The following is a 26680-nucleotide window of genomic DNA, read 5'->3' as shown; positions in this document are numbered from 1 at the left end:
TGTAAAACACATGCATGCCCACCTCATGGGAGAGTTTGCCTCTCTGGTGAGTTTCTGTACCTGATGTGTTGCTAATTGAGGGTTCAGGGTAGGTTTTTGCCCTTTTTTACAATTCTGTTACTCTGTACAGGGTCTTTGTGACAGTTTTCTGTAGAAAACGCTGAACAGGTAAAATTGATTTGATGGACTCCTGGTCCCTGATGGGGGGCCACACTCACACAGACACACACAGACACACACACACTCACACACTCACACACACAACACACACACACACACACCACACTCACACAGACACACACACACACACACACACAGACACACACACACACACACACACACAGACACACACACACACACACACACACACAGACACACACACTCACACAGACACACACACTCACACAGAAAGCACAGGGTTTAGAATTTCATCTGAAGAGCACGTCTTTCTCCAGGGAATCTTAAATTCATTTGAACTGTAACTCTGGATTAATATCAAACGACTTCTTCGGATTCTGTTGTCCGCCAACAATCAAACACCAGATCCGTCCCTATAAAAACACTTTTGGGCCATTCAACATTACATTTTTTATTCTGAGAAAATGATGAAAGATTAATCCTATTTTTTTATTTTGTGACTGATCGGATTCCTGTGATTTACATTCTGACCCTGAAGAGATGTCATTTGCATGCACAATCTCTATGTGTGCATGGTGGAATGCCGTGGACGCTGTGATTGGCTGGCTTAACCTGAAGATGATGAATTTACCCAGCAACAAAGCTGATTGGCTGTTTGTGTATGTCGGGAGATTGGTCTCGTGATTTAAGCTCTAAAACTCGTCTCAAATATCTTATCCTTTCCCAGCAGCAGTAATAAATATTTGAGGAATCTAGTGCTGCTGTCCAAGCTGAGTTTTTCATTTTGAGCTTTGCCTCAGTGTATCCTTTACATTTTAGCAAGTTCCTCCACTTAAATTTTAATGCCACCCACTAACATAGCTGTGTATTTATTTACATACCCGGCTGTGTCTCAAAGTAGAACTGAACCTGCAACCTCTGAGTGTGTGTGTGCGTGTGCATGTATTTGTGTGCGTGTGTGAGAATGTGTGTGTGCGTGTGTGTGCCATTCTTCAAGAATGCTGACTCATGTTCTCAAAAGCACCTAGCCATTCCTGTAAATAGGTGACTCCCATAAAGATAAACGCTGAAAGAACATCATGCGCATGTATTTTATTCTGTTTTTGTTTAATTACCGTTATTTATCTTGATCTTTTACTAAGTTCTGAATTTGACCCTTGCCACTACTTCTACAACGCAAATAAAAATAATTAAAAAAACATTTCACATTCCTTATTCTTCCTCCCATTCAGATTTATTGATCCGAAATTCTGGTTTCCTCAGAAAAGGAAAGTGATTTTTTTGTATTTATTAAAAACGTGCTTCTGAACCCAAATGAAAGGCTTCACACATGGAACTCTACAGGTCTTGTTCCTTCCTGGTCATGACGCATGAAGCTTTACAGGCTGTTCACAGGGGTGAAAGTGAAAGTTTGTGTGACAGATACATGTATACACGCAGATAAACACAGTTTTCACACACACACAGCCGAGGCAGCAGTGTAGCTCCAGCGCCTGACAGGATGGGGAAGATATACCAGCTCATTATTAACGGTCTGAAGGGGGAGAAGATTACGGTGGATGTGGGACATTCAGAGGAAGAGATGAACTCCATGACGGTCCTGCAGCTCAAGAAGAAGATTGCGGAGAAAATGCCGGGGAATTCAGGTAGCAACCGCAAGCGCCGCTGGCCCAGTTCTGCGCTGATAAATCTGTCCTCCAGGCAGTCCTGTAAACCCCTGTAAACTCATGCACATCACAAAAACACTTTTTTCTTCATCATATATGAAATATTTAGGTTGTAAAGTAACATTTTATTTGTTAGTAATTTATTAGAGTGTATTTATAACCCATATAAATACAGTTGGGGTGGAATATATTGGCATCTGAGGATCAATCTAAAATGTGTACTGTATTTATTAATAATAATGCATATCTGCGCTCGGGGCTGTGTGATCGCCCCCTCCAGGTGACACTTTGGAAGATCTGCGGCTGATCTTCACTACCAAGCAGATGGATGACTCGGGTCTGCTGTCCGAGTACGGGATCCAGGACAAATCCGTCATCCAGATGGTCCTGAGACTGCCCGGAGGACAGAGTGCCCGTACTTCCTGACCCGGACAAGCCGAACCTGCCCTCCGCTGCGTCCCCTCCGGCTCATGAACGTGCAGCAGGAGCGCTGCATTTCGGAAGGATATAAACCTGATTTCTCTTTTATTAAGAGCGCTCCGTGAATGCTGCATTATATATTATACTGTAAAACGTTATTCCTCGTACTACCATATGAATGCACGGCAGCGAGCCGTATTGAAGGAGTTGGGCGAGTGTAGCGAAGAGCTTGAGCAGAGGTGTCGTTGCAGAGCGAGTTGGTGTGACGTGAAGTATCTTTTACGGTGAAACACAAAATATAACTGATGTAAAATGTGCAGTACAATGCGAATGTTGCACTTTATAAAGGTAGTCTGCTCCATGAATATTACTAAAACAATTCTCTGAGCAAAAGCAAACACCCTGGGGGAATGATCTTCAACACTGTTTACATTTTCAATGATTATGCTTATGCAGTAACAACTTAATAAATCACTTCCGAACTAATAAAGACAATGGAAAATGTCCCTGTCGGAGTGTCTTTCTCTTCTTGTAAGGTCTTTTAAATGAGGGATTGAAACGGCTGAAGTCCGGCGAGCGCTTTCAGGAAAACAAGCGTACACCCTGCCCGTCAGTGTGCACACCCTAGCTTCACAGATTATATGTTAACCAAACAAAAAAACTTTTAATATTTCACCATATAGCACATATTCAAAGGAACAGCCATATATTCTAAATGATTAACTATACTACACAACTGAAATGTTTCGTAACCTAAACGAAATTACACATGCCAGCGGTCGGATATCAGGCGATTCGATATCGATACATAACCTACAACAACTCAGCCTTTGCACGGGAACTACATAAAAGGAATACTCTCGCTATAGCAGATGAAAGCGAAAGCAAATGTTGTTTGTCCCGACAACTCAACCGTGCGGCTCAGTGGGCACGATTCATTCGCTCCGGCGTCCAATAACGCAACCCCCTGGACCCAGGGACACCCGCAGAGATGGGAGATTTTCGCACAGACGCAGGTGAATTATATCAAACTTTACATTACCGCTCGCATTCTTTTCTTAATTGATTTAAACTGCTATAGGCAGCTAAATTTCATGGGCCTCACAGGAAAGCTTTTTCGAACTTGAATTGGAGCCTAAATTGAACGACAATAGGCATACGGCGTAAAACCAAAACTTTTAACTCACACTTTTAAAAGCATTTGAAGACTAGAATATTAACAACTACATCACTGCCCCCTTCTTAAGATAACTGGGTAATGTTATGTCCTGAAACTAGTTTCGGTAGGATGTCCGATTTAAAGAAATTAAGCATGGAGTTTGTGGGAAATAGCCTAATAAGAATTCTCATCGCATCAGGCAGCTGTAGTTAGGGATAAGGTTGCATCGGCAGTAACTCAAGACTATAGTTCAGCCGCGCCGAGGACTAGACCATGTTGTGGTTTAAGCCGCGACAATGAAAACTTTTTTACTATTATATAATCGACAAGTTAGATCTCACTTGTGTCTCTTAACTTGTCTTGCTAGTCAGAGAAGCTAGCTAACGTCTGCTAAGCAGCTCGTTAATTAGTGAACGAGTTCCTTAAATGTGAATCGTAACAGTTAACGACAGGCCATATTTTAATAGGCTATAGCCTACACGTAGCCTACACCTAAAGGAACCTTTGAAAATTTGGAATAGCCACATTATAGATCTCTGACAACCACTGAACTGTAGCTATATGTAGGCTATATGTAGTTCATTGGTGACAGCGTCAGCGTGTAGCAAGGTAGGTTGTTGTTAATTTGGTGTAACCTACGTGCTCGGCTTATTTATTTATTTGTTTATTGTGTTTATTTATCTGGCTGTAGTAAGAGCCAACGTTGCTCGATGGATTTCTTAGCCAAACAAGTCGAGTTTTATTTTATTTTATTTTTGTTCACAAAAGTTCAGAAATTTCCCCATGTTAATTACCTGAATTAGTCAACCAATTATTATCCAAGCATTATCTAAGTAAAGGAAATAGTTTGTTTGGAAATGTTAGCATGAATCTAAAAACTCCGCAATCACTTCCTTCTATTACCCGAACCTGCTGGTGAAGGTAACGCGGCTTAAACGTCACCTGTAAATCAGGAGTCGCTTCAGATCAGAAAGTTCAGAGGCGGAGACACGGCTCAGTCACTCAGTCACTGAACTCTGTTCCTCCTGTGCGTTTCCCTGGGCATGAATAACGGCCCTCTTCCCTGCAGTCGGCGCGAGCAGCGTGGACGCGAGCAGCATCGCTGAAGCCCGAGATGCGCAGACCGGGGCAGACACAGAGAGCTACCGCGCCGCTCACACACACCAGAGGCTGCCTCAGGCTCCGGACAGCTGCGAAACTAACCCAGACATCTGTAAGCACAGACTGCGCTCGATGGGGGAGGCCAGGGTGCCGTAGAGTGGGGTCTCCTCTCATTGGATAGTGGTGCAGAGCAGAGGTTGGAACCCACAACCTATAGCCAGAGGTTTTGGTGTGGAATCCTGGAGAGACTGCAGCTGTACGTTAAACTGAGTGAATTAAGTTTCTTAACAACCAGTTCAATGACTATATGCATCTCTTATAAAACACAAAGCAAAACAGCCCATGCTACATGTGTGATGTCATTAACAAAATCTGAACAAATCTGTGACACAACTAACAGCATTTTTTTAAAAAGCTTAATTAAAATGAAGAAAGGTGTTGAAGGTGTTTGCAGAAATATGGAATGAGTCCCCCTGGGTCAGCTTGTCTTGTCAGTGCAATGTCAGTACACCTTGCAAGTGTGCATGAATACCCTTTAACCCTCCTGTTATGTTGCGGGTCAAATTGACCCTTTTTAAAGTTTGAAAATCTAGGAAAAATACTTAAAATTATTTTTTCAGTATGAAACTTCTTCTACTGGCCTTAATTAGTGTAATCAACATTTTAAATGAAAATGGTTCATTTCATGTATTTGCAAACCCCCCCTGTATGGGGATTGACCCGGGAACATTTTTGCTGTACCTAAAAAATGAACAGAACAGGAGGGTTAAGAGAACTTAAATAGCCTTTATGCTTATAAAGGTTGTTATGAATTGTTCGGAGATGTTTAATGAAAGAACATGGGGCCAGATGAGCTGATTTTCTCGTTCATGTTTTGGTGCTTTACTGCAGACTACAGGGGCCTGCGTAACCTGGGCGCTACCTGCTACCTGAACACCGTCCTGCAGATGCTGTACATGACCCGCAGCTTCAGAGAGGCGGTGGAGCGGTAGGGGAACGCACACTTTGCCTCCCGAGAAAGCAGTTAAAATATGTGATGTATTCCATCATTATAGTATTAGCTAGTAGGACTCAGTGAAACATTGAAATCAGTCAATAGAAATCACTCTAAATTCAATATTAGCCAATGGAAGCACCAAAAGATCAGTATTAGTCGATTGAACCACTGAAACCTCAATATTAGCTGATAGAAGTCAATGAAAGCTCAGGTACTCCTGCAGGGTCATGTGGGGTCCCCAGCCCTGGTCCTGGAGAGCCACAGGATCTTGTGGGGTCCCCAGCCCTGGTCCTGGAGAGCCACAGGGTCTTGTGGGGTCCCCAGCCCTGGTCCTGGAGAGCCACAGGGTCTTGTGGGGTCCCCAGCCCTGGTCCTGGAGAGCCACAGGGTCTTGTGGGGTCCCCAGCCCTGGTCCTGGAGAGCCACAGGGTCTTGTGGGGTCCCCAGCCCTGGTCCTGGAGAGCCACAGGGTCTTGTGGGGTCCCCAGCCCTGGTCTGCAGGGTCTGCTGGTTGGCATCATTACCCAGTGCTTGTTTGTTGGGGTAAACAGAGCTCTCTCTGCAGGGAGGAGTGTGAGGATGGGCTCGTGCTCCAGTTGAAGAAGATATTTGCTGGTCTGAAGACAGCTGAGAGCAGCACTATGGGATTTGCACAAACTCTCGGCATCCGAAATGGTCAGTGACCGTAGCGAGCTCCAAAAACTCAGCTGGAGTCCATCACTATTTCACTCATTGGTCAGACTCTTCTCGTGTATGTTTTAGCTCAGTTAGGATGTAGCCATTTAGGCATAAGCCCTGGTAGCCCAAGCATTCTCATCAGCCAGTCATGTTTAGAGAATAAAGAATGGTCTTGAGGCACATTGATGGAGACAGATATTTCAGTGTAACTTGGATTTCTAGCTCTAGTGGTGTCTGCGTACCATGGCAAACACACTTTAGTGAGTCACTGTGGCACCGTTGTGGGTGTATGACACATGAAGACAAACACACAAAAACACACAAAGCAATCAAGGCTCGTCAAACAGTAAGAGTGTTCACATTCAGTAAAGCACCTTCCTAAAAAGAGGGATATGGCTACCTTCAACCCCTTCCCACTCACACACACACACACACTCTCTCTCTCTCTCTCTCTCTCTCTCTCTCTCTCACACACACACTCTCTCACACACACACACTCTCTCTCTCTCTCTCACACACACACTCTCTCACACACACACACACACACACACGCACACTCTCTCACACACACACTCACACACACACACTCTCTCTCTCTCACACACACATGCACACACACACACGCACACTCTTTCTCTCACACACACTCTCACACACACACACACACACACTCTCTCTCTCACACACACACACACGCACACTCTCTCTCTCTCACACAAACACTCTCATACACACACATACATGCACTGTTGTCATCTGGTGCTAAATTAACAGGCTACATGAATTAAACTGAATGACAAAACTGCACAATGATCCAATTCATGTTAAATGACTCGTGAATTTTTCTAGTTTTTGAACAACAGGATGCAGCAGAATACTTTCAGAGGATTCTGAACAGAATCAGTCCTCACCTGTCACAGGTAATTCATCTAAAACAGTCTCAGTCCTCACCTGTCACAGGTGTCGGTATGTGTGTGTGTGTGCAGATGTTCCAGGGCAGGCTGAGGAACAGCACAGTGTGTGTGTGTGTGTGTGTGTGTGTGTGTGCAGATGTTCCAGGGCAGGCTGAGGAACAGCACAGTGTGTGTGTGTGTGTGTGCAGATGTTCCAGGGCAGGCTGAGGAACAGCACAGTGTGTGTGTGTGTGTGTGTGTGTGTGTGTGCAGATGTTCCAGGGCAGGCTGAGGAACAGCACAGTGTGTGTGTGTGCAGATGTTCCAGGGCAGGCTGAGGAACAGCACAGTGTGTGTGTGTGTGTGTGTGTGTGTGTGCAGATGTTCCAGGGCAGGCTGAGGAACAGCACAGTGTGTGTGTGTGTGTGTGTGTGTGTGCAGATGTTCCAGGGCAGGCTGAGGAACAGCACAGTGTGTGTGTGTGTGTGTGCAGATGTTCCAGGGCAGGCTGAGGAACAGCACAGTGTGTGTGTGTGCAGATGTTCCAGGGCAGGCTGAGGAACAGCACAGTGTGTGTGTGTGTGTGTGTGTGCAGATGTTCCAGGGCAGGCTGAGGAACAGCACAGTGTGTGTGTGTGTGTGTGTGTGTGTGTGTGCAGATGTTCCAGGGCAGGCTGAGGAACAGCACAGTGTGTGTGTGTGTGTGTGTGCAGATGTTCCAAGGCAGGCTGAGGAACAGCACAGTATGTGCGTGTGTGTGTGTGTGTGTGTAGATGTTCTAGGGCAGGCTGAGGAACAGCACAGTGTGTGTGTGTGTGTGCAGATGTTCCAGGGCAGGCTGAGGAACAGCACAGTGTGTGTGTGTGTGTGTGTGTGTGTGCAGATGTTCCAGGGCAGGCTGAGGAACAGCACAGTGTGTGTGTGTGCAGATGTTCCAGGGCAGGCTGAGGAACAGCACAGTGTGTGTGTGTGTGTGTGTGTGTGTGTGCAGATGTTCCAGGGCAGGCTGAGGAACAGCACAGTGTGTGTGTGTGTGTGTGTGCAGATGTTCCAAGGCAGGCTGAGGAACAGCACAGTATGTGCGTGTGTGTGTGTGTGTGTGTAGATGTTCTAGGGCAGGCTGAGGAACAGCACAGTGTGTGTGTGTGTGTGTGTGTGTGTGTGTGTGTGTGTGTGTGTATGTGTGTGTGCAGATGTTCCAGGGCAGGCTGAGGAACAGCACAGTGTGTGTGTGTGTGTGTGTGTGTGTGTGCAGATGTTCCAGGGCAGGCTGAGGAACAGCACAGTGTGTGTGTGTGTGTGCAGATGTTCCAGGGCAGGCTGAGGAACAGCACAGTGTGTGTGCGGGGACAGCATGAGCCCAGCGTGGACCTCTCTCCCTTCATCGTCCTGCCCCTGTCCCTCCAGCTCAGCCACGAATCTCTGCAACAGCACAGCCTGGTAAGAACCTGTGTGCTCTGGGTGTGTCTCAGTGTGCTCTGGGTGTGTCTCAGTGTGTGCTCTGGATGTGTCTCAGTGTGTGCTCTGGGTGTCTCAGTGTGCTCTGGGTGTGTCAGTGTGCTCTGGATGTGTCTCAGTGTGCTCTGGGTGTGTCTCAGTGTGCTCTGGGTGTGTCTCAGTGTGCTCTGGGTGTGTCTCAGTGTGCTCTGGGTGCCTCAGTGTTCTCTGGGTGTCTCAGTGTGCTCTGGGTGTGTCTCAGTGTGCTCTGGTGTGTCAGTGTGCTCTGGATGTGTCTCAGTGTGCTCTGGGTGTGTCAGTGTGCTCTGGATGTGTCTCAGTGTGTGCTCTGGGTGTGTTTCAGTGTGCTTTGAGTGTGTGTCAGTGTGCTCTGGATGTGTCTCAGTGTGTGCTCTGGGTGTGTCAGTGTGCTCTGGATGTGTCTCAGTGTGTGCTCTGGGTGTGTCAGTGTGCTCTGGATGTGTCTCAGTGTGTGCTCTGGGTGTGTCAGTGTGCTCTGGATGTGTCTCAGTGTGTGCTCTGGGTGTGTCAGTGTGCTTTGAGTGTGTGTCAGTGTGCTCTGGGTGTGTCAGTGTGCTCTGGGCGTCTCAGTGTGTGTTCTGGGTGTGTCAGTGTGCTCTGGGTGTGTGTCAGTGTGCTCTGGGTGTCTCAGTGTGTGCTCTGGGTGTGTCAGTGTATTCTGAGTGTGTCTCAGTGTGCTCTGGGTGTCTCAGTGTGTGCTCTGGGTGTGTCAGTGTACTCTGAGTGTGTCTCAGTGTGCTCTGGGTGTCTCAGTGTGTGCTCTGGGTGTGTCAGTGTACTCTGAGTGTGTCTCAGTGTGCTCTGGGTGTGTCTCAGTGTGTACTCTGGGTGTGTTCCAGGTGGACAGCTTGGATGCCTTTTTCACATCTTCAGTATTAGATGGAGACAATCAGATGTACTGTGACATCTGTGAGGAGAAGACAGACACAGAAACAGTGAGCTCTCATTCCCGCTCTTATTGGCTACTCTCTCCTGCTCTCTTATTGGTTGACAGCCCAACAGTGGACCTGCTATGTTATTGGCTGCCAGCCAGACAGTGAGCTTTTTCTTGTGCCCATATTGCCTGTCAGCATTTATGTAAGATAACTAGTGTTATGCAAGATAACTACAAACTAGTGCAATCTTCAACATTGCAGTTGAAGTAGAATAGGCGTTCCGCATTTAACTCATGGCTACGTGACGTATTTTCATCCGTATTTTTGTGAATGTTTGCGTTTATAGTAACTGCTGTTTTGAATACAATTCAATAGTTAGCTAGCTAGCTAGCGTGGATAACAAGCATGCCATGAGACCATTCTGACCTAAAACCAAGAATTTTAATATTGGCTAGGTGACAAGTGACGACGAACCTACCATAAAGCTAACGGGCATTCAAAACCCATTTCAGAGGGTCTTAGAAAGACGTTATGTCTACACTGCGCGACCACACCATTTAAAAAGCAAGACAGTGCTAGGGAGATGAATTTGATTGACTTATGGTTTCATGCAGTTTTATTAAATAATGTAATTACAAAAATGACCGAAATTGGTGCTAATTGTATGGTAGAAAACAAGAAGGAACTATTTTTTCTTGATAGAATCATTGTTTTCATAGAATTAACGACCAGAGGTTTTTGCTTAACAACGGTGCAAATAGAACTACCAACCAGAGTTTTGCTTGACAATGGTAAAATAGTATGCCCAAACACCCACGGAAGAATATTTCACTTTCAGATGATTAAATTGATAAAAATCTATAAATGTAAAAGAAACCATATATAGTAATTGTTGGTAACCCGTTGTATAAGTGGAATAAACCCCTCCGGGCTGCCCCATTATTGGAAAATAATGTACTTCGGGGCTGGTTAAGCGACCCTCGGCTTCGCCTCGGCCGCATCACCACCTCCGTCTTACATTATTTTCCAATAACGGGACAGCCCGTCATGGTTTATTCCTTACACATATATATATATATATATATATATATATATATATATATATATATATATATATTTAATTGGAAAGTGCTTTGAACATCCAGTTTGAAAAGTTCTTTATAAATAGTATAAAATCTTGTGAAATATTTACACATATGTTATAGCATAAATTTCTATAATTATGGATGAGTATAATCCAGTATCGACAAGTGTGGGCGAAGTACTGTCTCTAGAAAGCACAGTGGCGTTGATTGTTGTATGTCTCCACCTAGTGGCCATGAGTATATGACAACTTGTGTGTGCTCTTATGGCAGAGATGCGAGATGGAACAGTACCCCCAGGTTCTGACTCTGCACCTGAAGAGGTTTGAATTTGATTACAACTGGATGTGTTATGTGAAGAACAGCAGAAGTGTGGAGATTCCATTGACACTGGAGTTGGAGGTAGCTATTTGTAACAATGCAGTAAGAGTCAAACTTCAAGCTGCATATTCCAGTCAATTTAAATAACCAGAGATTATTATTCACTGAGTCTTACCAAGATGACATATTTAAGATTCCACGAATACATTTTAGCTGGGTAAAGCATTGTAAGGCAGACACAACATTGTACTAACTTGAGCTAATCGCCGTGCTAACTTAGGCTAATCACTGTGCTAAATTGGGCTAATCGCCATGGTAACTTGGGCTAATTGCCGTGGTAACTTAGGCTAATCACCGTGCTAACTTGGGATAATCGCCGTGCTAACTTGGGCTAATCACCCTGCTAACTTGGGCTAATCTCCATGCTAATGGTCTCCCTCAGAAACACACATATGACCTCTACGCCATCGCTGACCACCAAGGAACCTACAAAGGAGGGCACTACGTAGCACATATCAGATCCTATGAGACCCAGAGCTGGTACTGTTTTGATGATGCCTGGGTTGGAAAGGTGAGATTTGTGGCTTTTGTGCTCCCACTGTGATATTCGGCGGCCTCTCATGCAATTGGCCGTTTCATTTTAACATTGTAGAGATAGAGACTCAGTCACCGCTGCTACTGATCTGTATTTGTGCTTAGACTGTGTCTTGTGCTTAGACTATGCTTTGTGCTTAGACTGTGTCTTGTGCTTAGACTGTCTTGTGCTTAGACTGTGTCTTGTGCTTAGACTGTCTTGTGCTTAGACTGAGTTATTATTACTGTGGGACGGCACATGAAAATCAGCCATAAGCTGCTCAAAGCCTGTCATGTGCCACTGTTTGCACCAATTCAATCACAGTCCTCAATCAAATAGAACTAATCAGTAGAATTAGGTGTCTTAGTGCTGGGACAAAACAAAAATCTGCACCAACACTGGCCATTTTGGATAAGATTGGACACCCCTAGTTCACAATGTAACACTGTACACAACTTTAAAAACTTGAGGCAAGCGGAGTTGTGTGCTGCAGCAAACACTGTATGCTAGCTGGTATAAACAGCCATTTTGAATTAATGGGTAAGGCTCAATTTACTTTCCTATTTTCAGTAGGCTACAATTCGTCTACATTTGGAGCAAAACTATACTCCAAACCATAGTAAAGCAACTTTACAAGAAATTAGATTCAGGGAGACTGGGGAAAGGCTGCTGCTTGCTTTGTAGTGCCAGCGTAGCCGCATGTCTCAAGCATGCATTGCATCTCAGATACACAGAGCAGCTTCCTGTTTCTGCTGCACTATTTCCTGTATCTGCTGAGCTGCTTCCTGTTTCTGCTGCACTATTCCCAGTATCTGCTGAGCTGCTTCCTGTTTCTGCTGCACTATTTCCTGTCTCTGCTGAGCTGCTTCCCTTTTCTGTTGCACTGTTTCCTGTGTCTGCTGAGCTGCTTCCTGTTTCTGTTGCATTGTTTCCTTTATCTGCTGAGCTGCTTCCTGTTCCTGCTGCACTATTTCCTGTATCTGCTGAGCTGCTTCCCTTTTCTGTTGCACTGTTTCCTGCATCTGCTGAGCTGCTTCCTTTTTCTGCTGAGCTGCTTCCTGTTTCTGCTGAGCTACTTTCTGTATCTGCTGAGCTGCTTCCTGTTTCTGCTGAGCTGCTTCCTGTATCTGCAGTGTTGTTCCCTGTAGCTGTCCCAGTGCAGTGACCCATGTCCTGCGTGTAGTGGTTGTGGTTTTACACAAGTATTTACACAATGCGTTTCCTCCCTACAGCATGAGCGCCAGCCTAGCTCACGGGAGGTCATGAGGTAAAACTCTCTCTGTATTACTCAGTCCTGATTATGCAGCTTTCTTTCAGCACTTACTGTGTAAACTGGGGTGTAGGAATTTGCAGTGCGTCATTCATCATATGCAGGGGAATCTGGATATTCTCCTCCGCACAATACAAGCAGTCATGTTGGCAGCATGTTTTTTCATCTTCTGTGTTTAATATGTTTAAGTTATCAGTCTAGATGCACATTTATTCCTTGTAATACATGTCTAAATTAGGAAACGTCTTGTTTCCTGCAGGTCTGAGAATGCATACTTGCTTATGTACATGAAAAGTAAGTACTCTGGATGGGCCCTTTCACTCTGTCTCCAAACCCACAGCTGTGAGCATACTCCTCACCTTTACACTGCTGATACATTCTTATAAGGGCACTTTAATATGACATTATCATGTCAGCGAGTAGGACAGAATGAAACTGAAATACTCTACCAGTCAGAGCACATGGCAGATCCACAGCATGACTGCAGGAGCTGAGTATCACTTTTCCACAGGGGACATTCCAAACTACCAGCCAGGCCCCTCACGTGCAGTACCTGAGTCACCTGCAGTACCTGAGGCTCCTGCAGTACCTGAGTCACCTGCAGTACCTGAGTCACCTGCAGTACCTGAGGCTCCTGCAGTACCTGAGTCACCTGCAGTACCTGAGGCTCCTGCAGTACCTGAGTCACCTGCAGTACCTGAGACTCCTGCAGTACCTGAGTCACCTGCAGTACCTGAGGCTCCTGTAGTACCTGAGGCTCCTGCAGTACCTGAGGCTCCTGTAGTACCTGAGGCTCCTGCAGTACCTGAGACACCTTCTGTACCTGAGGCTCCTGCAGTACCTGAGTCACCTGCAGTACCTGAGGCTCCTGCAGTACCTGAGTTACCAACAGTACCTGAGTCACCTGCAGTACCTGAGGCTCCTGTAGTACCTGAGTCATCTGCAGTACCTGAGGCTCCTGCAGTACCTGAGGCTCCTGTAGTACCTGAGTCACCTGCAGTACCTGAGGCTCCTGCAGTACCTGAGACACCTTCTGTACCTGAGTTAGCAACAGTACCTGAGTCTCCAGCAATACCTGAGGCTTCTGTGGTACCTGAGGCTCCTGCAGTACCTGAGACACCTTCTGTACCTGAGTTAGCAACAGTACCTGAGTCTCCAGCAATACCTGAGGCTTCTGTGGTACCTGAGACTCCTGCAGTACCTGAGTCACCTGCAATACCTGAAGCTCCTGCAGCACCTGAGACACCTGCAGTACCTGAGTCTCCTATAGTACCTGAGTCACGTGCAGTTCTTGAGGCTCCTGCAGTACCTGAGTCACCTGCAGTACCTGAGGCTCCTGCAGTACCTGAGTTACCAACAGTACTTGAGTCACCTGCAGTACCTGAGTTACCAACAGTACCTGAGTCACCTGCAGTACCTGAGTCACCTGCAGTACCTGAGGCTCCTGCAGTACCTGAGTTACCAACAGTACCTGAGTCACCTGCAGTACCTGAGGCTCCTGTAGTACCTGAGTCACCTGCAGTACCTGAGGCTCCTGCAGTACCTGAGACACCTTCTGTGCCTGAGTTAGCAACAGTACCTGAGTCTCCAGCAGTACCTGAGGCTTCTGTGGTACCTGAGGCTCCTGCAGTACCTGAAGCTCCTGCAGCACCTGAGACACCTGAAGTACCTGAGTCTTCTATAGTACCTGAGTCACCTGCAGTTCCTGAGGCTCCTGCAGTACCTGAGTCACCTGCAGTACCTGAGGCTCCTGCAGTACCTGAGTTACCAACAATACCTGAGGCTCCTGTAGTACCTGAGTCACCTGCAGTACCTGAGGCTCCTGCAGTACCTGAGACACCTTCTGTACCTGAGTCACCTGCTGTACCTGAGGCTCCTGCAGTACCTGAGTCACCTGCAGTACCTGAGGCTCCTGCAGAACCTGAGTTACCAACAGTACCTGAGTCTCCAGCAGTACCTGAGGCTTCTGTGGTACCTGAGGCTCCTGCAGTACCTGAGTCACCTGCAGTACCTGAAGCTCCTGCAGCACCTGAGACACCTGCAGTACCCGAGTCTCCTATAGTACCTGAGTCACCTGCAGTTCCTGAAGCTCCTGCAGCACCTGAGACACCTGCAGTACCTGAGTCTCCTGTAGTACCTGAGATACCTGCAGTACCTGAAACACCTCTAGTATCTGAGACACCTGCAGTACCTGAGATACCCGCAGTACCTGAGAGAGCCACAGTAGCTGATACACTTGAGATTACTGCTGTACCTGAGACACAACTCCTGGAGCAGCCGCATCACCAGAGACGCCGGCGGAGACGGAGACTGTGCCGGCGCCTGATAGGCTGGCTGACCCGGAAATGCCAGAGATGCCTGTGGTGTGGAAGCAGGAGCGCAAGGAGTCAGGGAAGGTGAAGCGCTCCTGGACTCCATGATGGCTCCAGCTCAGGGAAGATGAGCCGCTCCTGGACTCCATGATGGCTCCAGCTCAGGGAAGATGAGCCGCTCCTGGACTCCATGATGGCTCCAGCTCAGGGAAGGTGAGCCGCTCCTGGACTCAATGATGGCTCCAGCTCAGGGAAGATGAGCCGCTCCTGGACTCCATGATGGCTCCAGCTCAGGGAAGATGAGCCGCTCCTGGACTCCATGATGGCTCCAGCTCCAGCTGCCACTGCTGAGGAGGCAGAAATGGCTCCAGCTCCTGGCGGCTGCCCCACTCTACTTCTGCTCAAACCTGCAGCACTGGCTCGGGGATGAGCACTGCAACAGTCTCCTGATCAGAAGGAAGATGTGGCAATGAATCCAGCCCTGAAATAAGACTTAAAAATTTAAATCTTGATTTAAAAAAACAAGAGATTGTGTTGTTTATTTCTATGTGAATTTAGTTTAAAATAATGTTTTGAATAAATTGTATAAATAAGGATTCATGTCAACCGTTTCATTTAATATAATAAAACACCAGTAGGTGCATTCAGAATGTATTACCAAGAATTGGGGTGTTGAACTGTCCCTTTCATCACTTTATCAAACCCGGAGGATCACAGAATAGGCATCAGCTCTTCTAGGGAATACAGGATTGACTGTTGTGATATTCTTGGCTGTGAATTAATGAACTGCGGAGTGAAATGGTGGATTCATTTGCATTAAAACTGAACAAAGCCGGTTCATATTGAAAAGACAGCTCTTAAAATGTTAAAGTTGGGAGCTGTAGTATTAAATAATAATGATGTGTTTTAAGTTTGTTGTCTTTTTCATTATTTTCACTCAATCTGTCTGTATTCGTACTTTGAGCCCCCTGCATCGCAGTCAGCAGAGCTCACCAGGTGGCGGCAGTGCACCTATGACTGACTGGTCGCATGATACTGACAGGCTTGGACAGTACTGCACTTCTGTCCTGCAACTACTGTTTGCTGGGCTAAGGTGGATGTTGATCTAATTTATTGTTGGATAACTCACGTTGTTAGGTAATGATACATCCAGAGGATCATCAGACCCTACACACCAGCCAGACCTCTCCGTTCTGCCACCTCTGGGCGCCTGGCACCTCCCCCTCTTCGTGTCTGTACTTCCCGCTCACGTCTGCTGTCTGTCCTGGCCCCTCGCTGGTGGAATGACCTCCCCGTGACGGTCAGAACAGCAGAGAATCTGACTACCTTCAAACGCAGACTAAAGACTCATCTCTTCAGGCTGCACCTCTCCCCACCCCTCCCTAGCCTATAGTTTAGCTCAATGTACCTAGTTAGGCTAATACGATCACGTTAGTTTTTATTTGGCAGGATTGTTTTTGTCTGATTCTGATTAGGCAAATGTGATTTCAGTGCTAGTTTGTACTTGGCAGGATTGTTTGTTTGTTTGCTGAACAGGTTACTCTACAGGGTTGGAGTCCTGATCTGTGGTCACTTCTGGCACTACGATCTTTACTTAACTCTAGTATGTTTCTTCTGCACCTCTGCACCTTGAACTAATGCACTTGTTGTACGTCGCTCTGGATAAGAGCGTCTGCTAAATGCCTGTAATAATGTAATGTTCACACCTGACATCCTCCCATATGTCACCTCCCTCGTGAACTCCTCCTTGTCTTCTGGATGTTTCCCCTCTTCTTTCAAGCTGGCCCACATCACCCCACTGCTGAAAAAGCCCACTCTGGATCTCTCTGTCATCCAGAACTACCGTCCTGTCTCCCTTCTCCCTTTCCTATCCAAAACAATTGAACAAGCTGCTTCTAATCAACTCTCCTCTTTTCTCTCCCTGAACAACCTCCTAGACCCTTATCAGTCTGGCTTCAGACCTGGCCACTCGACAGAGACCGCACTCCTCTCGGTCAATGAGTCGCTTCACGCCGCACAAGCAGCCTCCCATTCATCTGTCCTGATCCTCCTAGACCTTTCTGCTGCCTTTGACACCGTTAACCACCCCATCCTCCTGTCCTCCCTGGCAGCTATGGGGATCTGTGGCACCGCACTAGACTGGATTGAGTCCTACCTCTCCGGTCGCTCCTTCCAAGTCACCTGGGCTGGTGCAGTATCAGCACCTCGCCCCCTTGCCACAGGAGTTCCCCAGGGCTCTGTCCTTGGTCCCCTCCTATTCTCCCTGTACACCCAATCTCTTGGTCCTGTAATCTCTGCCCATGGGTTGTCCTATCATTGTTATGCCGATGACACCCAACTCTTTCTCTCCTTCCCGCCCTCTGACACTCAGGTCTCTGCTCACATCTCTGCTTGCCTGAGGGACATCCAGAGCTGGATGGATAACCACCATCTTAAGCTGAACCCAGGCAAGACGGAGATGATCTTCATCCCTGCTCCATCCTCTAAACTTCTCGACTTTTCTATTTCCCTAGGGGACACTGTGGTGTCATCATCACCCACCGCAAAAAACCTTGGAGTGGTGATGGACAACAGACTGTCCCTCTCCCAGAACATCACGGCGGTGAGTCGAACGTGCAGGTTCTTCCTGTACAACATCCGGAGAATCCGCCCCTTCCTCACCACCTACGTAACCCAGCTCCTGGTTCAAGCGATGGTCCTGTCCCGTTTGGACTACTGCAACTTGCTACTGGCTGGTCTGCCAGCATCCGCCATCAGACCCCTGCAGCTCATCCAGAATGCTGCAGCGCGTCTGGTCTACAACCTCCCCAGACATTCCCATGTCACCCCCCTGCTCACTGACCTCCACTGGCTGCCTGTTATGGCTCGCATCAAATTTAAGTCCTTGGTGCTTGCATACCAGGCAGCTAAGGGGTCAGCACCAGGGTACATTCAGAGGATCATCAGACCCTACACACCAGCCAGACCTCTCCGTTCTGCCACCTCTGGACGCTTGGCACCTCCCCCTCTTCGCGTCTGCACTTCCCGCTCCCGTCTGCTGTCTGTCCTGGCCCCTGGCTGGTGGAATGACCTCCCCGTGATGGTCAGAACAGCAGAGAATCTCACCACTTTCAAACGCAGACTGAAGACTCATCTCTTCAGGCTGCACCTCTCCCCACCCCTCCCTAGCCTATAGTTCAGCTCACTGTACCTAGCTAGGATAATTTGATTATGTTAGTGTATCTGGCAGGATTGTTTTTGTATGATTAGGTGTGATTCCAGTGCTAGTTTGTACTTGGTAGGATTCTTGCTTGCTGAACAAGCTTACTCTACAGGGTTGGAGTCCTGATCGATGTGGTCACTTCTGGCACTACGATCCTTACTTCACTCTAGTGTTTCTTTTGCGCCTCTACATCATGAAACCTATGCACTTGTTGTACGTCGCTCTGGATAAGAGCGTCTGCTAAATGCCTATAATGTAATGTAATGTAATGTCATTATCAAGAAATGTAATTCATATCAAAGGAGGAGGAACAATGAAGATGATTATGAATATGAATGGTTGCTTTATTTCAGAAGTCAAACAAGCGGTGCAGCTGGCCAATTAGAGCCGCGCTGGGGTGGTTGGAGTCGCAAGCCGCTGGTAGCGAACTCCAGTCCCTTCTGTGCGTGTTGCACGGCGCTTCTGTGGGTGAAATACGCATACGAACCGGTACGAACGAGTGTGAAGAGCGAAGTTCGGCAGCCGGTCGCTGTGGAGATCTTCATCCTGCAGGCTGTGCGAGTTGAGACTGGCGGAGGACAGCACGAGAATCCCAGGCTGCCTGAAAAAACTGGCGGTTACTGTTTGGTGATGGCCTGAAAACAAACCACGAACTCTTCAAACTCTCCTCTTGCGCGGGACTGTGAGTGACTAAAGATGAAGGAACCAAATATAACACCTGAGCGATGAACCGGAAAACCGAGCTTGGGAGTTCGGTGACCTGTATCATGCAATGCCTGAGCTCGCTGTTGTGTGCAGAGAGAATTGTGTACACAGTACGATCACATTTAAATTACCCACACTCTGAACGTGAGAACGATGTCAGATCATTGTTTTACTTTAAAAATACACCAGCAAATTTCACAAGGTAAAACCATACCTGGGCAGATTTAAGATCGTATTTTACTTTTAGCTTATAATTCATAAGTCTTGTATATGCAGGGTAGAATCCTGGTCCAATGTTACCATGCCAACAGTAATACCATTTGCGAATGTTCAGTGAAATTATCGAGCTCTCTATTTGAAGGTCAGAGCAAATACATTTACTTGCGTGCATCAGTAAACTTGGATGGTTCCTCAAATGTTTCCTCAAGCACATCATTGTTTCACAATAACCGAGGTTTAAAAGTACATAAACATCCTTTTAAGAACGCGTTTTGGCAGCGCAGTCTGGCTTCCTACGAAACGGAAGGAAAGGATTTTGTCCTTGTGCTCCCACCGTACCTCCACTGTCTAGACTATCTTTCCAATATGGCCGCAATCATGAGCAGGGCGAGTTCGTGTTCTCTGGCGAGATGTTTCCTGAGAAAGTCGCACAGAACCGGCGCCGGTGCACAGCGGCCGGCAGAGAGGCTGAGCCAGGTACTGTCGTACTGCGCGCGTGTTTGTGCCATCCCGGGCGTCCCCGTACGGGTGACTCGCAGCGTTTGGAGGCCTGGGTGACCGGCGAGCTTGAATAATAACGGCGAGTCCCAGTGCGCAGCGAGTGTGACTTTGACGTGAAGGTGGCTGGCAAACGGCTAGCTAAGCTGGCCTCAGTGATCTGCAGGCTGTGTTGCTCGGATACGACGAAAATGTCCTTCCTGTGCTAGCGCATAACGTGCTGCATTATTCTTCCGTAGCCTACTCTCCACACCCACGTTTTCCTAGTGGCCGCCAAATACGCATTTGCTTGGTAGCAGTGACGATGAATTGGGGCTGTTATTTTCGGTGTCTGTTGCTCACATCCAAATTGTGCAGGTAGGCCACACTACTTAAGTATCTTTTACCCCTGAGAGTTACAAACTCAAGCGCCAGGTCTAACCTGCTTCATAAATATTCCAGTGGACGCAACTTGTAGAATTAGGTTAGTAGTACCATTTAGAAACGCAACATAATACGATTTGTCACAAAAATTCTCTTGGTTTCACGGTTGCATTTTCATCCAGATATTTCATTGATCGCCTTGGCATTATATGTCAAGTTTTGGAACGAGGGCACAAGGTGACAAGGTTGGGAAACCGGAATACTACTTCTTTTCGGAATGTTGCGTTTCGTAGGGAGTCGGGACGTCATTTCCAGGAAGTCGGATCTCTCAGTCCTGTTCTCTGCTGTGGCTCCGTGCGAACGGAGAAGCAGGAAACGGGAGAGGCGACTGCCGACATTAAGGACGGTTCTTATCACAGATCGCTCGTCACGTATTCCCCTCCTCTACTCTTGCAGTGCCTGGTACAGGAGGCAGGGCTGCACACTGTCGGGGGAAGCAGGGGTCCCCTCAGAAGGCCAAAGCCAGGACTGCGTCATAATGGAAGATTCCTTTTGGTCAGCACTGTCCCAGTCAGGACCAATAGTTCTCAGGTGAGTTGGGCGAGGTCAGTCGTTTAAGTTTCCTGTCTGTGTTTTATTATTTGCACAGATGCAGAGCTCTACAGCTTTCAGTCTTCTGGACGGGTCGCCCTGTTTACCTGTCTATTACAGTCTCTTAAGATCTCTGTATCGCTAAATTCATGACAGCGAACAAAAACTTTGAAAATATATTTATATTTGTTGTTTTTACTTCTCCAATTTTCTATTTCTCCCAATTTTATAATGCCCAGTTAGTGCGTGTCCAGACCTCCTCAGCGTGGATCACACACACACGCACACGCACACACACGCACACACTCACGCACACACACACACACTCCCGCGCACACACACACACTCCCGCACACACTCACACACTCCCGCACACACTCACACACACACACACACGCACGCACACACACTGAGGCCACAGAGTGCACTTAACCTACAGGTTGTGCAGGCTGGCTGTGGGGCTCGATTGACCAATGGGGTTTGCTGGTGATGTGGCCATGTGACCCAGCCTGATCTTGTGTGCTGTAGAGTGCAGTTTCACGGCCTTGCTTTAGGGGGCGCTGCTGTTACATGCTGAGCTCCTGACTCAAGCTTATCGAGTTGCTGCTGGAGTACAGGATTTGACACCTTCAAGCAGTTTTCAGCTGTAGGTCATGTGTGAAGGGGCTGGGCTGTTTGCTGGCGGGAAGGAGCAAAGCAGCGGTGTGTAAGTGTAATGGGCTGGTCTGTGACTTAGTGGACTGAGTGTAAATACATCATAGGAGGGCTATTCAACCGGTCACCTGTTTAACTGGGCACCTGGGCTATTCTACTGGTTACCTGGGCTGTTTAACTGGTCACGTGGGATATTCTACTGGTTACCTGGGCTGTTTAACCGGTCACCTGGGCTGTTTAACTGGTCAATCTGGCCTCTTTCGAAAAGTAGTATGTATCATAGCAATATTGCTTTTGTATTCCAGATACCTGTCAATGCAGTCTCCGCCTCCGTCCCCACCCAGGACTCACTCACCTCTGCTGTAGGCCCTGCCCCCAGCCTTGTGCCTGATGCCAGCCAGATTGCTGACCACGCCCCAGTAATTGCACAGCCAATCGCTGAGCAGGTGGTTGAGGCTGCCCCCACAGCGCTGGATGTGCTGCAGGGGGCGGGGCATGAGCTCAGCCTATCAGAGCTGGGTTTGGGGAGCCACACCCCCGTGGGCCTGATTCAGAACATCCTGGAGTTTCTGCACTTGGACGTGGGCCTGCCCTGGTGGGGGGCCATCGTTGCCGGTAAGAGAGCACACCCCCTAGAGGCCGATCTTGGAGCAGCAGCACATTCTGCTCCAAATGCCTGGGTCTGGATTCGGGGTGTTATAATGGGTTGTTGTGACGTTATAATGGGTTATGTGGCATTATTAGGGTGGGGATGTGTGGCATAATTCGGGTTTCTGAGTGCTCTATGACCCCCACAGGCACGGTTCTGGCTCGATGTGCTGTGTTCCCCGTCATAGTGAAGGGGCAGAGAGAAGCGGCCAAGCTCAACAACGTGCTGCCGGAGATGACCAAACTGAGCAACCGCATGAACGAGGCCAAGCGCAGCGGGAACAAGTTCGAGTGTCAGTATCTGTGTGTCTGTCTCTCGCTGTCTGTGACTGTCAGTATCTGTGTGTCTGTCTCTCGCTGTCTGTGACTGTCAGTATCTGTGTGTCTGTCGCTCGCTGTCTGTGACTGTCAGTATCTGTGTGTCTGTCACTCGCTGTCTGTGACTGTCAGTATCTGTGTGTCTGTCGCTCGCTGTCTGTGACTGTCAGTATCTGTCGCTCGCTGTCTGTGACTGTCAGTATCTGTCTGTCTGTTGCTCGCTGTCTGTTACTGTCAGTACCTCCGTGACTCACTGTCTGTGACTGTCGGTATTTCTGTCTGTGCCTCACTGTCTGTGACCATCAGTACCTCTGTCGTCTGTGACTGTCAGGACCTCTGTCTTTGCCTCACTGTGTCAGTACTTACATCTGACTGTATGCCTGTAAGTGTCAGTGTAGTGTTGTCTCTTTTCTCTTTTGCTCCTTGCTGTCTGTTCTCTTCTGTCCATCTCTTTCCCCCTCTGACTGGCGTAACTGTGTATTTGTTTTAGCACATACTGGAGTCAGGCTACAGTGCTGCTGAAGGTTTTATGTTACAGAACAAACTGACCTGAAAGTGTGAACCCTGCCCCCCCCCCCTCTCTCTCACCCTCCCTCACCCCCCCTCTCTCTCACCCCCCCCCCCCCTCCTCAGTCTCTAAGGCTTACTCTGACATGACGCTGTTTCAGAAGAAGCACAATGTTAATCCTTTGCGGGGATTTCTGGTGCCGCTGGTGCAGGTGAGACCTCTTCATCGCCATCCTCCTCCTCTTCATCACGCATTCTCTCCCTCTCCATAACTCTACGTTTCTCAGGCAGTCCACTCCTTAGTGTCAGTCTCTGTGAGTCAGTGTCAGTCTCTGTGAGTCAGTATCGGTCTGCGTGAGTCAGTGTCGGTCTCTGTGAGTTAGTGTCGGTCTGTGTGAGTCAGTATCGGTCTGTGTGAGTCAGTGTTGGTCTGTGTGAATCAGTGTACGTCTCTGTGAGCCAGTGTCAATCTCTGTGAGTCAGTGTCAGTCTCTGTGAGTCAGTGTTGGTCTGTGTGAGTCAGTGTACGTCTGTGTGAGTCAGTGTTGGTCTGTGTGAGTCAGTGTTGGTCTGTCCTCTCTGAATCAGTGTTCAATGTTTTTGTCCAGCAGTCTGACTGTGGTTCATCTGTGTGAATGTGAAAATACATGGCTCACCAATCTGTATCTATCTGTCTTCCTCTCTCTCCCTCTTGCTCTCTCTCTCTCTCTCTCTCGCTCTCTCCCTCTTGCACCCAGGCACCTGTTTTCATCTCCTTCTTCATCGCACTCAGGAAGATGTCATACCTTCCAGTTCCCAGCATGCAAAGCGGGGGGCTGTGGTGGTTCACGGACCTGACCGCGGCTGACCCTTTCTATATCCTTCCGCTGGCAGTGACCGGGACTATGTTTGCCATTCTGGAGGTGAGCCACTCGATCTGTAGCAGCCAGAATGGCTAATCTACCTGAAAATGCATTGAAATTACTGCACGCTCAATTCGCATGTTAGAAACAAAGTTTTCACAAAGTCGTCTTTGACAAACGGCAAAATATAGTAGCGTCCAGTGGCGTGTTTTCCCGAAATCTCAGCTTGTCCGGCTGTGTTGATGTGTGCTTCAGTGGATTTAATGAAGTAGTGTAATTTAAAGCCCAGATCATTTGACCTGGATCTTAGCGCTGGTCCTGCGTCTCCCTGAAAAACAAGCCTGCGGCCATTTCACGGGGGGCTGCCAGTGTTTGCTGTGGCCTTCTGGGAAAAGTGTGTGAACTTTGGTGTGCGGTGAGGGGCCGTTACATCACAGCGGCTGCAGGCTGGGGCTGCACCCTGCTGCGTGTGATGCTAACGCTGCGGGAAATCTGCAACCTGCCGCGTGTGATGCTAACGCTGCGGGAAATCTGCAACCTGCCGCGTGTGATGCTAACGCTGCGGGAAATCTGCAACCTGCCGCGTATGATGCTAACGCTAACGCTGCGAGAAATCTGCAACCTGCCGTGTGTGATGCTAACGCTGCGGGAAATCTGCAACCTGCCACGTATGATGCTAACGCTAACAGAGTGGGAAATCTGCAACCTGCCGCGTGTGATGCTAACGCTGCGGGAAATCTGCAACCTGCCGCGTATGATGCTAACGCTGCGGGAAATCTGCAACCTGCCGCGTATGATGCTAACGCTAACGGAGTGGGAAATCTGCAACCTGCCGCGTATGATGCTAACGCTAACGCTGCGGGAAATCTGCAACCTGCCGCGTATGATGCTAACGCTGCGGGAAATCTGCAACCTGCCGCGTGTGATGCTAACGCTGCGGGAAATCTGCAACCTGCCGCGTATGATGCTAACGCTGCGGGAAATCTGCAACCTGCCGCGTATGATGCTAACGCTAACGGAGTGGGAAATCTGCAACCTGCCGCGTATGATGCTAACGCTAACGGAGTGGGAAATCTGCAACCTGCTGCGTGTGACCTTTTTATGTGGAAAAACTGTTGTTTGAGTCCAATGTTGATAATCTCTCTCTCTGTCCCTCCCCCCCAGTTGGGGGCGGAGTCAGGTATTGATAACCCAAACCTGCGAGCGATGAAGACTGTGTTCAGGATCATGCCCTTCGTCATCCTCCCCCTCACCATCAACTTCCCCACGGTCAGATAACACTTTCTCTCTCTCCCGCTCCCTCTCTCTCTCTCCCTCCCTCCTTCCCTCCCTCTCCCCCCCCCTCTTTCTCAGTTTGAAGCTGAGTGTGTAGTTTAGGGTTGCCTGTGTTTGTGTGTGTGCGGTTTGAAGCTGAGTGTGATTTTGTGTGATTTGTCCCCACAGGCTGTGTTCACCTACTGGCTGACCTCCAACCTGTTCTCCCTGGGTCAGGTGGCTCTGCTCAGACACCCAGCTGTCAGACAGAGGCTGAAGATCCCAGAACGCATCACTCACCCCACCTCCGCCCTGCCCCCCTCCGAGGGCTTCATTAAGAGCATAAAGACCGGTACGGTGACGCTCTTATTTAGCAGACGCTCTCACGCAGAGCGACATGCACACCTTTCTCAGTTTTACACAGCAGGATGTTTTACTGAAGCAGTTCGGGTTAAGTACCTTGCTCAAGGGTACGATGGCAGTGTCCTATCTGAGGATTGAACCTGCAACCTTTAGGTTCCCCAACCACCTGCTCTGCTATGCTGGTGTTAGCTCTGCGTGAATGGTCTTTTAGTGCTGAGCTAATGCTGTGCTAATGCTCTCTGTTAGCACTGTGTGAATGGTCTTTTAGTGCTGAGCTAATGTTGAGCTAATGCTTTCTGTTAGCACTGCGTGAATGGTCTTTCAGTGCTGAGCTAATGTTGTGCTAATGCTCACTGTTAGCACTGTGTGAATGGTCTTTTAGTGCTGAGCTAATGTTGTGCTATATTCATGTCAGGCTGGAAGAACGCTCAGCTCGCCCAACAGCTGGAGGAGAGAGAGAGGAGGATTAAAAACCACCTGGATATCGCATCCAAGGGTGAGTCCCTCCAACGCACCGACCACACCTTTACCTGCATGTGCGTGTGTGTTTGCGTTAATGTTTAAATGTACGTTAGTATGTGTGCATGTATTTTCGTGTGTACGTTTGTGTGTGTATGTTAGTATGTGCAAGCATTTGAGTGTATATGTTGGTGTATGTCTATTTGTGTGCATGTATATTAGTGTGTAACTGCTCATGTGAGTGTGAGTGTATGAATTAGTGTTTCTGTGTATATTTGTGTTTGTGTATATTAGTGAGTGTTTGTGAACATTTGTGTGCATGTGTGTGTGTGTGTTTGTGTGTGTGCACATTAGTGATTAACTGTCTTCATGCTTCTCTGCATTTTTTCTCTACCTTCAGGTCCTCTCAGGCAGACCTTCTCCCATAATCCTTTGCAGCAGTCTACAGGGCCCAGTGTGGCAGACAAACCTGCCAATCCCAGTGCAGCGGCAGGGTCGGCGGGTGGGAAAAAGAGGCCGTGGGAGGAGACGATTGGATGAGGGCTGGAGAGCGGGCAGCTTGTATATAATGTATAGAGAGTGAGGGGGCATGTGTACAGATGCAGAGCCAGGATTGGCTGCCTCCCTGCTGCAAGGGGGAGTGGTTTATGAATGCTTTGTAGGGATTGGCTGCCTCCATGTGGTGGGCGAGGCTAATTGAACATTTTCACACTCAGCCTCCTGCAGCTTGTCCCGCATTCAGTACTTGTGTGTGTGTGTGTGTGTGTAGTGTGTTTCTGTGTTTGTCTGTGTGTGTGTGCCTGTGTGTTTGTGTTTGTCTGTGTGTGTTTGTGCCTGTGTGTAGTGTGTGTGTGTGTGTGTGTTTGTCTGTGTGTGGTTTCTGTTTATGTGTTTGTTAGTCTGTGTGTAATGTGTGTGTGTGTGTGAGAGAGAGATGATGTTTGGGTGTTCCACAGTAGCAGTAAATAGTGTGTTTGAACTGGAGGGTCTAGACACACAGGAGCACACACACACACACACACACATACGCACACAGCGTGTAAGAAAGCGACTGTATTGCCTTCCACCGCAAATAAACCACTTTACAAGTC

General features: G+C 48.1%; 3 protein-coding genes and 1 long non-coding RNA gene across 7 annotated transcripts; 3 read left to right on the top strand and 1 right to left on the bottom strand.

The window, feature by feature from the left end:
• The first annotated feature begins 1502 nt into the window (after positions 1-1502).
• zgc:194655 (uncharacterized protein LOC794380 homolog) lies at positions 1503-2731 on the top strand. Its single transcript, XM_035425078.1, has 2 exons — positions 1503-1784; positions 2086-2731. Exons 1-2 carry the CDS (start codon positions 1640-1642, stop codon positions 2229-2231), a joined length of 291 nt encoding a protein of 96 aa, XP_035280969.1. The 5' UTR covers positions 1503-1639; the 3' UTR covers positions 2232-2731.
• A 298-nt stretch (positions 2732-3029) lies between these two features.
• Positions 3030-16108, top strand: LOC118231349 (ubiquitin carboxyl-terminal hydrolase 47). Of its 4 annotated transcripts, none has more exons than XM_035425061.1 (12): positions 3030-3241; positions 4454-4597; positions 5377-5473; positions 6048-6157; positions 7010-7080; positions 8359-8493; positions 9372-9467; positions 10763-10891; positions 11253-11381; positions 12617-12651; positions 12914-12948; positions 13166-16108. In XM_035425061.1, the coding sequence occupies exons 1-12, from the start codon at positions 3217-3219 to the stop codon at positions 15052-15054; spliced, it is 2895 nt and encodes a 964-aa protein (XP_035280952.1). In that variant the 5' UTR covers positions 3030-3216; the 3' UTR covers positions 15055-16108. The 4 variants fall into 4 exon arrangements, with proteins under 4 accessions (XP_035280952.1, XP_035280955.1, XP_035280953.1 ...); XM_035425062.1 differs by lacking the exon at positions 3030-3241 and adding an exon at positions 3617-3993; XM_035425064.1 differs by lacking the exon at positions 13166-16108 and having other exon boundaries at positions 3047-3241; positions 12914-13064.
• Positions 16109-18491: 2383 nt separating this feature from the next.
• On the bottom strand, positions 18492-19541 carry LOC118231273. The gene is made up of 2 exons (XR_004766032.1): positions 19432-19541; positions 18492-18769 (listed from the first exon to the last, which is right to left on the bottom strand). It is a non-coding gene; the product is annotated as an uncharacterized LOC118231273 (long non-coding RNA).
• On the top strand, positions 19413-26680 carry oxa1l (OXA1L mitochondrial inner membrane protein). Its single transcript, XM_035424927.1, has 10 exons — positions 19413-19569; positions 20410-20544; positions 21504-21813; positions 21996-22139; positions 22798-22883; positions 23409-23573; positions 24678-24782; positions 24957-25119; positions 25546-25626; positions 25990-26680. The coding sequence occupies exons 1-10, from the start codon at positions 19459-19461 to the stop codon at positions 26127-26129; spliced, it is 1440 nt and encodes a 479-aa protein (XP_035280818.1). The 5' UTR covers positions 19413-19458; the 3' UTR covers positions 26130-26680.

Source organism: Anguilla anguilla, chromosome 7, assembly GCF_013347855.1.
Source record: "Anguilla anguilla isolate fAngAng1 chromosome 7, fAngAng1.pri, whole genome shotgun sequence".
Classification (NCBI taxonomy): Eukaryota; Metazoa; Chordata; class Actinopteri; order Anguilliformes; family Anguillidae; genus Anguilla; species Anguilla anguilla.
The sequence above is the reverse complement of the archived record's forward strand: the minus strand, read 5'-3'. Positions and strand labels throughout refer to the sequence as shown.